Source organism: Carcharhinus amblyrhynchos, chromosome 20, assembly GCF_965287045.1.
Source record: "Carcharhinus amblyrhynchos chromosome 20, sCarAmb.v2.hapA, whole genome shotgun sequence".
Lineage (NCBI taxonomy): Eukaryota > Metazoa > Chordata > Chondrichthyes > Carcharhiniformes > Carcharhinidae > Carcharhinus > Carcharhinus amblyrhynchos.
The window spans coordinates 46392506-46409092 of record NC_137343.1 but is presented as its reverse complement, the minus strand read 5'-3'; the positions used below and the strand labels follow the sequence as shown (position 1 = coordinate 46409092).

The window sequence follows — 16587 nt, the reverse complement described above, 5'->3', positions numbered from 1 at the left end:
TCCATAATCCAGAATGTAGGCACCAGCAAATTGAAATGTGTAGGTGCTGTGAGAAATCAGGAAATAGTGAATGATTAGAAGCATAGGCTTTCAAGAACAGAAAATTGCTTGTGGGAAAGCACACCTGTGGGGGCATGTTATGAGAATTCTACTCAAATAACCAAGTTACAGTGTGCTATTTTGAATTTGGCTGCAGTATGTAAATTGCATATAATTTGTGATTTATTTCTACAATATAATACTTTCCCACATTATACTAATGCAGCCTTTTGGCTTTAACCATTTAAAAGTATTCATTCTCCCCTGCCCACCACAGCCTCCTGTATCCCGTCTGTTTCCAATACATCCCCAAACTCCTCTTCAGCCGTCATGCTTTGTCATTGTGCATCATTCTATTTAATGAACAGAGTTTGAATCCTATGAGTTCAGTGCTCAGGACTGGATGAAAAATATCTAGAAATGTCAGTGCGATATAGAAGATGTACCTCATGACAGAATTCTCTTTTTCCCCTCAGGAATGGGGTGTAATGAATGCACCCATCCAACATGTCAGCATTCACTAAGCCTGCTGGGGATTGTCCAGTGTGTGGAATGTGAAAGTGGTGTGCTTGTCTTTGACCCCACCTCGGGCCCCAAGTGGAAGATGGCTTGTAACAAATGCAACGTAGTGGTGCATTTCTTTGAAAATGCCCACAGAGTGAAGGTGTCATCTGAAACTTGCGATGTGTGCGAGGCTGCAATTGTTGACGTGGACTTCAACAAAGCAAAGTCACCGCTACCTGGCGAAGCGACACAGCATTCAGGCTGCGTCTTCTGCGATCCGGTGTTTCAGAACCTCGTTGAGCTGCAGTATGCCAAAATGAAGCATCCAATGCACAGGGGTGGTGGGGGGCAGAGCCGAAGACGAGGGCGGGGACGGGGCAGAGGCCGGAGACCCCCAGGCAGGAACAATCCAAAGAAACCCAAAGACAAAATGGCTGCATTAGCTGCTTATTTTGTGTAGGAGTTAATAGGGTCTTGAACACCCCGTTGATATTAGTTGAGGAATTTGTGCTTTGTTTGTCCCTTGTTCCACTTTGTTTCTTTATTGATTTTAAACGAGTTGAACGAGCTTCCCAAATGGCTGAGCCAGAAAGTGCATGGCCAGTGCAGAACTGAGCTGATTGGTAACAGCTATGCCAGCACTGAAAAACAGCCAGGGCAGGAATGGGGCCTAAGAGTTTCCTTTAGTCCATCTGAGTTGGGAAGGAAATGGTCAAGGGTTCTTGTTATTCATTACAGTCCAGGAGTCATTGTATAATAGTACACCTTGTATCAGAGAAGGATAGGATTGACCTTGGCAATGACACCCTGCACACTTGAATATACTGCCAACATCGATCATCTTGGCTCATGAGTGGAAAAAGAACCACACAGAGTATTTAAGACAAAAATTGTTTTAATCGTGTGCTGAAATTGGCATATTAAACGATAAATTTTTATAATGCACAGGAAATAATTCAGCCATGGAAAAATTTTATAAAGCCCGCAGTGAAAACCATGAGAAACAAACTCCATCAACTTTGCTGGTTCACTGCAGAATTGATATCTATCCTGGATGCCAGACATAGTAAGTTGGCATCATTTACAAAAGGTGAACACTGTAGAGAAGAGGCACTTCTGCAATCAATTTACAAACTAGAACACAAAATGAAATAGTTTAAACTTTTTTTTAACAATATTAAAAAGTAAAGAAACACTTGTATTTATTTAGTGCCTTATCACATCTCTCAGAAACATTCAAAGTATTTCACACACAATTACTTGAAGTGTAGGAATTCTGGAAATCTGAAATCAAAAGAAAAAATGTACAGCAAATCAATTAGTATCCAAAGGAAAGGTTAAAAGATTTCAATGAATGTTCACATGCCTATTGTTCTTCAACATTGATTAAGCTGCTATGAATTTCTAGCATTTTCTGGTTTTATGAATATTCAGTCTGTGTTTGTTTTCCTAATGGTTGTTTCATTCAAATGTTGGGATATGATAAAAAATTTGAAGTTTCTCTGGCTTTGAATTGCCTGTAAGATCCACAGCATCTTTGAAATCTCTCCATTTTTGGGAGAGTGTCCTGATGATGGTTGTGCAGTCAGTCAGAAGGAAATCTCTGACAGATCTTTATTCTGGAGCTCTGAATAAACTGGAAATGTTTTACATTTACATTAGACTTTTACTCTTTTTAGTCTTCCAGTTACAAACACGTGAAAAGGACAATGTGTAGTGTCCAAGTTCATTTCATTTTTGGTGTTATCTTCCCATTTTTTAATGCAAAATATTATATTTAATATAACAATGCCTTTAGAAACATGGAGAACTGTCCAAGAGAAGGATGCCAGCTTTTCTTATGATGAAACAAATAAAATTAAACAGAGCATAGAATGACAGTGTTGTAGAAGAGGTGATATCTACAAAAGAACCATTCTGTTAGTAAATCTGAGACATAATACAAACAGGCACTGATTACTGTGGGCACATGTGTACATCTGGACAGTTATAATACAAATTGTTATCTCCTTCAATTATTCAAATAAACAGATCTGTATTCATGTGTATTTGCAACATTCTCTTTTTAATCCTTATCTTGTCTTTATCACTGTTTTCCGAGAAATTTGAGCAGGATTGATCGATTTTCCTCAACTGTGGACACCTTTTAGCTGTTGGGTTGAGCTGTGAAGCCCTGTTGTATAGTTATGCAGTTTCTCTGTGACAATTTGTTTTGAGCTGGCTGGGGACTATGTGTGGTTTGCTGCTAGACCAGCATTCCTAATTGACTGCCATTGAAATTATTTGCGATCAGGTTCGGATGACTATCGGCCCTGACATTTTATTCTGAGATAATATAGTCTGATGTTCACTAAATTTTGCCAGTGGTCATGATAACAAATTGGTTTGCTCAAGGGCAACTTTTAGTGCTGTAATACATGAATACCAGAACCCCAAGGTATATAATAAAGCCAAACTAGACTCCAATTTTTCTATTTTGGCATAAGTGTGAGGGTAGGATGTTTCGCTCCAGGAGTAATTACACTGACAAATTAGGGATCTTTTATAGTACAACAAACTTATGTTTAAACTGTGAAGTCTAACAAATTAAGCAACTTAACTATTAACAGTAGAACAACATTTAAATGAAAAGGAAACAACTTTAATTTCTAACTTATCACTGTTTCAGTTCTACATAGGCAATATCTCTCTTATAGACTTAAATACACTTTAAATACAGTTAATCATAAATATACTTGCTATGAGCGTAGACAGTCCTGAAGCTTTAAGAGAAAGTAAGTTTGAGCAGCTTTCAGAAGCATCTGTCTTCAAATAATTCTCAGCTGGAACTAACCACTTTTTGCAAAAGCTTTTTCCTTTCTGCTATAAACCAAGTCTGCTCAAGGCACATCACATGACCCTGTCGACTACTCATCAGAAATCCCAAAAGAACTGAAGTAAACAAAAGTCCATTAGCTCTACTTAAACACTTGCAAGGTTGAAATTAGTAATTATCCTGCTCAGCCAAAATCTGAACTGTTCCCACCAAACATACTGACTGCCTGTAGCACATAACTTAATTTTTATACATTCCCCATTGCACTAACATCACACTAGCCTACCTTTGTGTTGTCTTATTTTTATGCCTGCAGTGGCTGTTTTTGATGCATAGAATCACAGAAGAACCCTACAGTGCAGAGACGCCCTTCAGCCCAACATGTCTGCATCAAACACAATCCCACCCAGGCTCTACCCCCATATCATACCCACTAATCCCTCTAATCTACGTATCCCTGGATACTAAGGGGCAATTTCTTAGCATAGCCAATCAAAATAACCCACACATCTTTGGACTGTGGGAGGAAACCAGAGCACCCAGAGGGGATCCACACAGACACGAGGAGAATGTGCAAACTCCACACAGACAGTGACCTGAGCCGGGAATCGAAGCCAGGACCCTAGAGCTGTGAAGCAGCAGTGCTAACCACTGTGCTACCATGCCTATCCCATGACCTTACTGCAACAGTCACAGAAGACTTTGTATCTGAACAGTGCTTTTAATGTAGAAAAAGTGCTGTGATGTTTCAGAGAGGCATAAGGGAAAAAATGGAGAATGGGCCTGTTGTGCGATAATTCTATTACCAACAGATTTCAAGCTTTATTCCAATCATACAAAGGAAGAGACAGTCTGAGGCAATCCAAGACTGACTGAAGATTAACAAAAAGGCATTATTTATACACAGTCACGTACTTACCATTAATCTTGTTACTTATAATCAGGTGCAAAACATATGTCTCAGACTCTAGTTACTTGTTTCCTGACAGTGTACCCATTAGGCATTGTTCTCACAAGTGGGGGCCCCATATCTTGCCCCTAGCCTTGTGCTCCTGCATCCTGTAGTTTTGATTCTTTTTTTATCTTGCAAGGCACATCTGCCACCTGCCAGTTCTGCCTTTCCCTGCTTGGTGGTTTATTTTGCTAAAAGATACTTTTCAACTAATTTCTTATCCTGATTAGAACAGCATACATGCTATTCATCAGTCTTGCTTTCCCTGCTTGTGATTTTTAATATCCTGCTTTTCCCTGCTTGGGTCTTTTTTTAGTCCTCTCTTGCTCTGCTTGGAGTTTTATTATTCTGCTTTTCCCTGCTTGGGGTTTTATTTTGCTAAAGGATATTTTTCAATTAAATTTGTTTAACCCTTTCAAGCCAAAGGAGAGCATTGGGAGGGATAACTAGAAACTTGGTCAATGAGATGGGTTTTCAGGAAACTCCTAAAGAAGGCAGAGTGAATGATTTGGATCTGAGCTCATCTCATCAAGCTTGATATGTCTGTAAGGATCCTACATGACATTCAGACAGTCTCAAAACAGCTCTTTGGGGAGTGGGAGTTGGAGGAAGGGGGTGATGCTTGTCCACTTAACCCCTTATAATTCAGAACAACCAGAGAGGAGTTACAACATAGCATATATGGAAAATGGAAACCAAGACTAGTATAGGAGTTGTTTTTGAGGTTGGGGTTAAAGTATATTGCAGTGAAGTTTAAAAATCTTTAAAAATACATTAATTTTTTGGCAGGCATAGCCTTGTATCCATAACGTTAAATTGTTGAAATTCTACTTCCAGGCAGCAGTTTACTCGAGAGTCATATCATTACCCAACAGAGACCATATCATTACCCAACAGAGACCATAACATCCATTTGGGCTTGTTTTTTCATCAATCACTCTCTGTATCTTGCATTGACTCTTTGCAGTAATTCTGGGAATGCATTTGCAAAGCAAAGTGAACCTCCCCAAATAGCTCTCCATGTGTAAAACAAGTACAATATGTTTAATGACTAACCATTTTTTATTTTGCTCCTGAGCAGCACTGAGATAGGGCAGGCGTAAATGGAAATATTGCTCAAGGGGAAAAGAAAGAATAGACAAATGATGTAAGATTCAAATCATTACTGGACACACCATTATTAAAGACAAATGTCCATCTGGTGTGGCCTGTCATCTTGAATGGGGAACTTGCAAGGTGTGCGATGCGATCTGTCCTATCATTGAAGAAATAATGTAGGGGGGAGTTATATGATAAAGGGTAGACCTATTAAGAGTATAGAAACGCAGAGGGACCTGGGGGTGCAAGTGCACAAGTCTTTGAAGGTGGCAGTACAGGTGGAGAAGGTTGCGAAGAAAGCTTATGGTATGCTAGCCTTTATAGGAAGGGGTATAGAGTACAAGAGCTGGCGTCTAATGTTGCAGTTGTATAGAACGTTGGTTAGACCGCATTTGGAGTACTGTGTCCAGTTCTGGTCACCTTACTACCGGAAGGACATGGAGACCCTGGAGAGAGTGCAGAGGAGGTTTACCAGGATGCTGCCTGGTATGGAAAGACTGGGTTATGAGGAAAGATTGGGCAAATTGGGACTGTTTTCCTTAGAAAGACGGAGAATGAGGGGAGATCTAATAGAGGTGTATAAGATTATGAAGGGTATAGATAGAGTAAACAGTGGTAAGCTTTTTCCAAGATTGGAAACAAATATTACGAGGGGCCATGGACTTAGGGTGAGGGGGGCGAGGTATAATTCGGATGTTAGAGGGAGGTTTTTCACACAGAGGGTTGTGGGGGTATGGAATGCACTGCCAAGTAAGGTGGTGGAGGCAGGCATGCTGGAGTTGTTTAAGGGATAGTTAGATGGGCACATGAACGGAATAGAGATGGAGGGATATAGGAGACTGTTTTAAATAAAGATCAAGAGCCTTGGGACGTTCCCGGGAATCAACTGATTCCTATGGACCTTCCAACATATTTTCTGGCTCACTTGTTTTACTTTTGAGCTTCTGGGGATTCCCTTGAACGTTTGTATAAGGATGTGCATGTTATTGATGTTTTTCTCTTTTAATCCACAGGTGCTTTGGTCTGCATTGTTGTCCAACAAGGGGCATACACGCAGTGGGTCATGCAAGGGCTGCTCTTTTGAGGGTAGCCTAGTGCTTCACGTCATTAGTGTACATTTAAACTGGACCAGCTGATGGGCAACACGACAGCTCAGTGACTATCACTGTTTGCTGTGCAGAAACAGTATCTGTGGGAGTTTGCGCATTCTCCCCATGTTTGCATGGGTTTTCTCCGGGTGCTCCGGTTTCCTCCCACACCCCAAAGATGTGCTCTGAAGCTGATTGGTGTAACAAATTGGCCCTAAATTAGTCTCCCCTCAATCTGGTTTCCAACGTGGAAAGCCATAAGCGTAGACAAAGGTCATGGGTGGAAGAGGGAACTCACAATGTTAAAATGGCGGCGCGGGCTCGTTGGGCCGATGGGCCTGTTTCCCGTGCTGTTGTTCTTTGTTCTTTGTTATCATGATATCTCACAGCCCAATCAGCTGATGTACAGCCCTTTCACTAAATTTAGATCATGCAAATTAACTCAATAAATGTACTCCATTCAAAGACCATTAGAGCATTCAATGTAAATTGGGTGCCATGCACTTGGACATACTAGACATCATCTTTTTGGGCATGTCATGTATCCTGAAGCTTCACGGTAACTGTGCCTAATAAGCTGTTTTTCATTCATTTATGGGATGTGGGTGTCGTTGGCTGGGCCAGCATTCATTGCTCATTCCCAACTGTCCTCCATTTTTGAGGGCATTTGAGAGTCAACCACACTGTCGTGGGTCTAGAATCTCATGTAGGCCTGACCAGGTAAGGACAGTAGATTTCCTTCCCTAAAGAACATTAGTGAATCAGATGGGTCTTTTATGACAATGAGCAATGGTTTCATGGTCGTCATTAGGCTTTTAATTGAATTCAAATTTCACCATCTGCTGTGATGAGATTTGAATCCGGGTCCCTAGAACTTGCCCAGGGTCCCTGAATTACTAATCCAGCAACAATACCTGTATGCCACTATCTTCCTAAAGTCAAGGAAAATTTCTCCACTGACATTAATGTAGAATCAAGGGAAACAACATGGTTGACTGTGGCTTTGGAGAAAGTATCCACTGAGGTTTCTGACTTCCCTGGATCCATGTAGCCTAAAGAAAAAGTGTTTTCTTTCCTTAAAAAGAGTCTCTGCTGAAAGTCATTCATGGACAATTTAAAGTTATTTAATGGCTAACTTTAGTGCAGCCAGCTAAACCCAACTATAGACAAAATTATTAACAATAGATGTCTATATAGATGATTGGCATGTGGGAGGCTTTCAAGTGTAAGTTGTTAGGGATTCAGAACTGGCACATTCCTGTAAGGATCAAGGATAAGTATGGCAAGTTTTGGGAACCTCGGATAACGAGAGATATTGTGAGCCTAGTCAAAGAGAAGAAGGAAGCATTTGTCAAGGCTAGGAGGCTGGGAACACACAAAGCAAGTGTGGAATACAAGGAAATTAGAAACTTAAGCAAAGTGTAAGGAGGGCTAAAAGGGGTTATGAAAAATCATTGGCCAGCAGGATTAAGGAAAATCCCATGGCTTTTTATACACATATAAAGAGCAAGAGGGTAGCCAGGGAGAGGGTTGGCCTACTCAAGGACAGGGAAGGGAATCTGTGTGGAGCTAGAGGAAATGGGTGAGATATTAAATGAGTACTTTGCATCAGTATTCATCAAAGAGAAGGACTTGGTGGATGATGACTCTGGGAAAGGATGTGTGGATAGTTTGAGTCATGTTGAGATGAAAAAGGAGGTATTGGAGTTCTTAAGAAACATTAAGGCAGACAAATCCCCAGGGCCAGATGGGATGTTCCCCAGAATACTGAGAGAGAAAAGGGAGGAAATTGCTGGGGCCTTGAGAGAAATCTGTATCCTCACTAGCTACAGGGGAGGTCCCAGAGGATTGAAGAATAGCCAATGTTGTTCCTTTGTTTAAGAAGGGTAGCAAGAATAATCCAGGTAGTCATAGGCTTATAAGCCTTACGTCAGTGGCAGGGAAATTATTGGAGCAGATTCTTCGAGACATGCTTTACTCCCACTTGGAAATAAGTGAATGTATTAGTGAGAGGCAACATGGTTTTGTGAAGGGGAAGTCGTGTCTCACTAACTTGATTGAGTTTTTTGAGGAAGTGATGAAGATGATTGATGAGGCTAGGGCAGTGGATGTTGTCTACATGGACTTCAGTAAGGCCTTTGACAAGGTCCCTCATGGCAGACTGGTGCAGAATGTGAAGTCGCATGGCATTAGAGGTGAGCTGGCAAGGTGGATACAGAACTGGCTTGGTCATAGAAGACAGGCAGTAGCAGTGGAAAAGTGCGTTTCTGAATGGAGGGCTGTAACAAGTGGCATTTCTCAGTCATTAGTGCTGGGGCCTTTGCTGTTTGTAATAAATATAAATGATTTGGAGGAAAACGTAACTGGTTTGATTAATAAGTTTGCGGACGACACAAAGGTTGGTGGATTTGCGGATAGTGATGAGGACCTTCAGAGGATATAGTAGGATGTAGATCGGTTGGAGACTTGAGCAAAGAGATGGTAGATGGAGTTTCATCCAGACAAATGTGAGGTAATGCATTTTGGAAGGTCTAATACAGAACGGAAATTACAGTAAATGGCAGAACCCTTAAGAGTATTGACAGGTAGAGGGATCTGGATTTACAGGTACACAGATCACTGAAAGCAACAACGCAGGTGGAGAAGGTAGTCAAGAAGGCACACGGCTTACTTGCCTTCATTGACCAGGGCGCTGAGTCTAAAAATTGCAGGTTTATAGAACCTTAGGCCACACTTAGTCACCACACTACCAGAAGGATGTGGAGGCTTTGGAGAGGGACAGAAAAGATTTACCAGGATGTTGCCTGACATGGAGGAAATTAGCTGTGAGGAGAGGTTGGAAAAACCTGGTTTGTTCTCACTGGAATGACAGAGATTGAGCCATGACCTGATAGAAATCTACAAGATTATGAAGGGCATGGACAGAGTGGATAGTCAGAAGCTTTTTCCCAGGGTGGAAAAATCCATTACCAGGAGTATAAGTTTAAGGTGTGAGGGGAAAGGTTTAAGAACATAAGAACATAAGAAATAGGAGCAGGAGTAGGCCATCTAGCCCTTCGAGCCTGCCCCGCCATTCAATAAGATCATGGCTGATCTGTTGTGGCTCAGTTCCACTTTCCCGCCCTCTCCCCATAACCCTTAATCCCCTCTCTTATCAAGAACCCATCAACCCGCTTCTTAAAAATATTTAGCGAGGCAGCCTCCACCACTTCAACGGGCAGAGAATTCCAGAGATTCACCACCCTTTGAGTGAAGAAGTTCCTCCTCAACTCCGTTCTAAACCGCCTCCCCTTTATCTTGAGGCTGTGCCCCCTAGTCCTACTGTCTTTTTTGAGCGGGAAGAGTCTCTCCACCTCTATCCTATCCATCCCATTCATCATCTTATACGTCTCAATGAGATCTCCCCTCATTCTTCTAAACTCTAACGAGTACAAGCCTAGTTTATTCAGCCTCTCCTCATAGCTCAATCCCCTCAACTCCGGTATCAGCCTAGTAAACCTCCTCTGCACTCCCTCCAGGGCCAAAATATCCTTGCGCAGGTGCGGCGCCCAAAACTGCACACAGTACTCCAGCTGCGGCCTCACCAATGCCCTATACAGCTGCAGCAGGACCTCCCTACTTTTATATTCAATCCCCCTCGCTATGAAGGCCAGGATCCCATTCGCCTTCCTGACCACCTGCTGCACCTGCAAGCTGGGTTTTTGCGACTCATGCACAAGGACCCCGAGGTCCCTCTGCACCGTCGCCTGCTGCAGTTTTTCGCCACGTAAGTAATAGTCCTTCCTACCATTCTTCCTACCAAAGTGGACCACCTCACACTTGCCAACATTAAATTCCATTTGCCATTTCCTGGCCCATTCGCCCAGCCTATCTAGATCCTTCTGCAGACTCTCCACACCCTCCGCACAATTTGCCTTTCCCCCAATCTTGGTGTCATCAGCAAATTTCGACACCCTGCACTCGGTTCCCTCCTCCAGATCATCTATATAAATGGTAAATAGCTGAGGCCCCAGCACCGACCCCTGGGGCACCCCACTAGTCACCAACCGCCAATCCGAATAGCACCCATTGACCCCCACTCTCTGCCTCCTATTTGACAACCAATCCTCTATCCACGCTAACACCCTACCCCCAACTCCATGTCCCCTGACCTTCTGCAATAACCTCTTGTGAGGTACCTTGTCAAACGCCTTCTGAAAATCCAGAAAGACCACATCCACCGGCTCTCCTCTATCCACTGCCCTAGACACATCCTCATAGAACTCCAGTAAATTTGTCAGACACGACTTCCCTTTAATGAAACCGTGTTGCGTCCGCCCTATCAAGCAATTCCCTTCAAGATGCCTCGCAATTTCCTCCTTAATGACGGATTCTAACATTTTACCTACCACAGACGTTAAACTAACCGGCCTATAATTCCCCGCCTTTTGCCTGGCACCCTTCTTAAACAACGGCGTAACATTAGCCGTTTTCCAATCTTCCGGCACTTCCCCGGAATCCAGCGACGTCTGGAAAATAACCACCAAGGCATCCACTATAACCTCCGCCATTTCTTTCAGAACCCTCGGATGCATTCCATCCGGTCCTGGGGACTTGTCCACAATCAGCCCCTCCAGTCTGTCGAGCACCACCTCTCTAGTAACAGTAATGTCATTAAGACCCTCCATTCCTACCACCTTTCCATCTCTAACACCCGGCAAATTATTCACGTCCTCCTCCGTGAAGACAGAAACAAAAAAGTTATTCAATACCTTAGCCATATCCCCATCCCCTACCACTAGCTCCCCTTTCTCATCCTCTAAAGGACCAACGTTCACCCTAGCCAGCCTCTTCCTTTTTATATATTTATAAAAACTCTTGCTATCCTTTTTTATATTAAGTGCTAGCCCAGCCTCATAGCTTCTCCTACCCTCCTTTATCAACTTCTTTGTCAATCTTTGTTGACATTTAAACCTTTCCCAATCCTCTTCTCGCCCACTGCTCTTAGCTACTCTAAATTCCTCCGCTTTTTAAAGGACGAGGTAAGTCTTTCACACAAAAGGTGGTGGGTGCCTGGAACTCGCTGTCGGGGAGGTAGTGGAAGCAGATACGACAGTGACTTTTAAGGGGTATCTTGACAAATACATGAATAGGATGGGAATAGAGAGATACGGTCCCTGGAAGGGTAGGGGGTTTTAGTTAAGTCGGGCAGCATGGTTGGTGCAGGCTTGGAGGGCCAAAGGCTGTTCCTGTGCTGTAATTTTCTTTGTTCTTAGTTAAGTTGGGTATTTTGACAATCTCAGCGGAACTGAAGAGTGTTACGAGGGGTTGTGGTTTAATTCCACCTGGAAGGGCAGCATATTGGGTATTCAGAAAAGTGTTCAACACCCATGTAATGGCCAGTGCCTCTGTCTCAATAGTGGCATACCTTCATTTGGTTTCCATGTGGACTCTAGAAGCTAAAAAATAGGCTTTCTATCCCCTTTCTTTTGCAGCTGGATGAACAGTGCTGAGGCCAGTGGCGGAAGCATCAACTGTGATAATGGTTGGCATGGACATCTGAATAGACTAATTATTCTTTAATGGATTGAAAGACCTTGAGTTGTTCAGTGCCCCAGAACCATTACTGGCCCATTTTCAGGAAGTCTCTTGAGGTTCCCTTGACTGCGGCTAAGTTAGAATTAAACTTCCCCACCTGGTTTACCATCCCAAGGAAACATTGACTATCGATGATGCACATTGGTTATGGAAACTCAGTAATGGTCTTTGTTTTCTGAGGATCGACTATAATACCATGTCAGTGGTTGATGTATTCTAGGGATTTTATGTGGATCTGGTGAACACTCATTTGCTGTTCAGCCTGAGGCCTTCTTTCTGGAGAGCCTTAAGGTCCTCTCTTAGTCTATGGCTACGTTCTGCTCTTAAGAACAACAAAGAACAATACAGCACAGGAACAAGCCCTTCGGCCCACCAAGCCTGTGCCGATCTCATTTACTCATCTAAACGAACCGCTTATATCCCTCTATTCCCCGTTTGTTCATATGCATATCAAGACGAGTCTTAAAAGTGGCTAACGTGACTGCCTCAACCACCTCAGTTGGCTGTGCATTCCAGGCTCCCACCACCCTCTGTGTAAAAACCTTCCCCTACACATCTCCACTGAACCTTTTCCCCCTTATCTTTATCTTGTGCCTCCTTGTAATTGTCATTTCTGCCCTGGGGGAAAGAGCTTCCAACTGTTCACCCTATCTATACCCCTCATAATTTTATAAACTTCTATCAGGTCGCCCCCTCAGCCTCCATCTTTCCAGGGAGAATAATCTCAGTTTATTCAATCGCTCCTCATAGCTAATACCCTCCATACCAAGCAACATCCTGGTAAACCTTTTCTGCTCTCTCTCCAAAGCCTCCATGTCCTTCTGGTAGTGTGGTGACCAGAATTGGACACAGTATTTCAAACATGGCCTAACCAACGTCTTATACAGCCGCAACATAATTTGCCAACTTTTATACTCGATGCCCCAGCCAATGAAGGGAAGCATGCCATGTAGTTTCTTCATCAACTTTTTCACCTGTGCTGCCACTTTTAAGGATTGGTGGGCCTGCACGCCCACATCTCTCTGTGTGTCTATGTTCCTGACTGTTCTGACATTTATTTCATAGCTCGTGTAGAACTCTGTATGAGAATTTTGGCCACCTGATAGTTAACACCATTTTTTTGCCCTTAAAGATTTTTGACATGGTACATTGGAATATCTCAGGCGTAGACTGAACGCTGAAAGGGAGGCAGTTAAAGAAAAAATGACCAAAGGCATGATAAAGGTCATCAGTAGTCTAGATTCCTTGTCAAAGGATGTTTGCTAAAACCCACTGTTTGTATCAGGCTTAGTAAAGGATACTATTGGCAAGCTTGACCGAACCATTGTCTACTGAAGCCAATGGGTGGACTTCTCCCTATCCCGCTTTATTACGTTGCATAAGAGCCACACAAAGTTGGAGGTGGCTACTGAGCTTAAGAACGGTGACTGGACCAATAGATTAATCGGTGACCGAGGAAATAATGTCCCTGTGTAACATATGGTTGATTTCCGGCTTAACCTTTTTCAATAAGGGTGTAGTACACCCCAGAGGCGAAAAGACACAGTGGCAAGGCATTTGGAAGCAGTGAAACACTCTATCCAATTTTCCACTTCCCTGTGCCTTAGAAAAAGTTTTGCCATTTCCAGTTGGAATGTGACTGTGGGGTCCAATGGAAGAACCTCATTGTCTTTCTATATGCTGCCTCACTGTGTATGTGCATTCCTGCTAAGTAGGGAAATGCCTTGAAGAGGTGGTGGCCCAGTGGTATTGCTGCTGGCCTAGTAATCCAGATACCCAGGATCATACTCTGTGGACCTGTGTTTAAATCCCATCATAGCAGGTGGTAGAATGTGAATTCAATAAAAAAGTTCTGGAATTAAAATTCTGATTATGACTATGAATCAATTGTTGTAAAAACCCATCTGGCCCATTAATGTCCTTGGGGGAAAGAAGTTAAATTTGTGTTTCTGCATTTGTATGTTAATGAACTTGTAGTTTAGTTCCAATTTAAACTTTATCTACATGTTGATGATATCTAAAACAAACACAAGGTAATAAAAAGCTGTTGCCAAGCAAACATGGGCCTATAGAATAACAAATGCAGGTTGACTGCACTGGGACAAAGTAACCCAGGAGCAAGGAGATTTTTACAGAATCTTCTGGAACAGGGACATAAAAGAGGGTTGCTGAAAGCAGACCCCAAACTAAAGAACATAAAAATTCCAGAAACCAGGGAAAGGGATAGAAGCAAGTTCCAAGAAGAACTTCTGGAAAAAGGAGCAAAACATAGGAATCTAGAAAAAGATTCAGTTCAGCCAAGTTAAGAGTGAGGAGCAGAGAGTCCCAAGTTAAAAGACAGAGCTGCAAGATGCAGACCTGGGACAATATCAACCAGAGATCCAAAGTGATAAGAATAATGGTGACTCCTTAATATAGCCTGTGAAGCAGTGGTGTTCTATTGGCATGGCTGAGTATCTGAGAGATTATATGGAAGGTGAAGCTTGATTCAGGGCAGAGAAACACTGAAAGGGGAGGTTGAAACCCTGGAGGTGGATGCTAGGTGAGGGCATTATTTGAGGGGAAGATTCCAAGAGTGGAGATTGGAAAACCTCATGTGAAAGGCAGGGTTCCAGTGAGACTAGTTGGCTCAGAGATCTATAGCACCTACTTTGGGTGATTTCTGTCACTTGGTCTCAGAGTGTGGAATGTCTGATTACAGTTTGCCTATTGATTTACATGAACTGTGCACTTACTGAAAACATTAGTGTACAAGATAGATTTTGTAATTTGCGTTATCTCTACAAATCTATATATATCTGTAAAAGTACAGGTGGAGTGGAGGAGTGGTTTATTGTAGTCCATTTTTTTTGTTCAATAAAAAATGTATTCTTTGGCTAAAAATTATTAGCTGACTCCTGTGATTCTGTTCAATCACCACCTTCCATGTAGCTAAATAAAAAATAAAAATTAGGATCTATCAAATCATGTTTCACACTAGCATCCAATCTGTCCAGGAGTAGCATCAGCTGGGGTGGTCACAACACTTAGGTTTATCCCACCCTGCCCCTGGAGTTTTAAATTGGAAAGCTGAACAGGAGTTTTGTAGAGTTATACAGCAATATAACATGGAAACAGGCCCTTTGGCCCAACTGGTCCATGCTGACCATGCTGCCCTCCCAGCTAGTCCCAATTCCCCACATTTGGCCCACATCCCTCATCCTTTTCCATCCACGTCCTTATCCAAATACATTTTAAGGTTGCTATTATTGTACCTGCCTCAAACACTTTCTCTGGCAGTTCATTCCATTTACATTCCACTCTCCTTGTGAAGAAGTTGCCCCTCAGGGCAAGTTGCCCCTCAGTGAGCCTCACATCTGTGGTGGGTAAAATTGCTGGAAGGTATTTTGAGAGAAGTTTCCACCTGCAACAGCTGCATAGGAAATGACAAGCCGAATGGCCTCCTTCAGTACAGTTACCATTCTGCTGAGTACGTCCCTGTAAATCCATGGGAACTGGACGAGCCCAGGTTCCAGGGTTGAAATGTTGACGGATGTGACTGTTGCCCTGAAAGGGTGGGGGGGAAGGGGGGAGAGGTGAGTGCTTAGTCCCTTAGTACCTCTGTTCTGCCATTCACACATTCTGCTCACTTAATGGATACTTATCACCTTTTTCAGCCTTCTTTGTCATAATTTAATTTCCTTTATCCAATTACAGTCCCTCATAGTATAAATTTCATCTGATTTTCTTTGATCCTAGCTCTGACAAGGGGTCACCCAGACTTAAAGTTGGCTCTATTCCAAGGAAGCAGAATATCCTAGCCAGGCAGCACAGTGGCCAGCACTGCTGCCTCACAATTCAGGGATTCAGGTTCAATTATGGCCTCGGGTCATTGTCTGCTTGGAAATTTTAATTCTCCCTGTGTCTGCATGGGTTTCCTCTGGGTGCTCCAGTTTTCTCCCACCGTCCAAAGATGTGTGGATTCGGTGGACTGGCTATGCTGAACTGCCACCTAGTATCGGGGGACTAGCTAGGGTAAATGCATGGCGTCATAGGGATAGGGCCTGGGTGGGATAGACTAGGTGGGCTCAATGGCCTCCTTCTGCACTGTAGTGATTCTATGAGTCTCTCTCCACAGTTACTGTCAGGCCTTCAAAGATTTTCCAGCATTTTCCGTTTTAGGACCGTTTCTCTATATAGGCTGTCGTAGAACAAATCGATGGTAGTCATGATGTGGAGATGCCGGCGTTGGACTGGGGTGTTGTGAGAGTTTCTGGAACAAATTGCACAGGGATGATGGGGTCCAATTTATACACTAGGTTTTAGTTGTTGATAAAACGGGAAGGGGAAGCAATTGATCGAAATTTTCCAACAACGACTCACCGCACCGTTCACTGCCGCTACAGCACGGTATCCAGAGAGCATGCGTTAGACTGGGGTGGGCGGGGCTAAAACAGGTTAGCAGAGCACAAGCGTTAAATTGGGGTGGGTGGGGCGAAACTGGGTACAGTAAAAAGTCTGACAACACCAGGTTT

At 43.0% G+C, this 16587-nt stretch overlaps 1 protein-coding gene across 1 annotated transcript in view; it reads left to right on the top strand.

The window, feature by feature from the left end:
* The window catches only part of top3b (DNA topoisomerase III beta), a 43705-nt gene extending 41114 nt beyond the window's left edge, over positions 1–2591 (top strand). Inside the window, exon 17 of the mRNA XM_080208519.1 lies at positions 516–2591. Coding sequence (XP_080064645.1) covers positions 516–1003 — 488 coding nt within the window. The 3' untranslated portion in view covers positions 1004–2591. The remainder of the gene's footprint in view (positions 1–515) is intronic.
* Positions 2592–16587: the final 13996 nt, after the last annotated feature.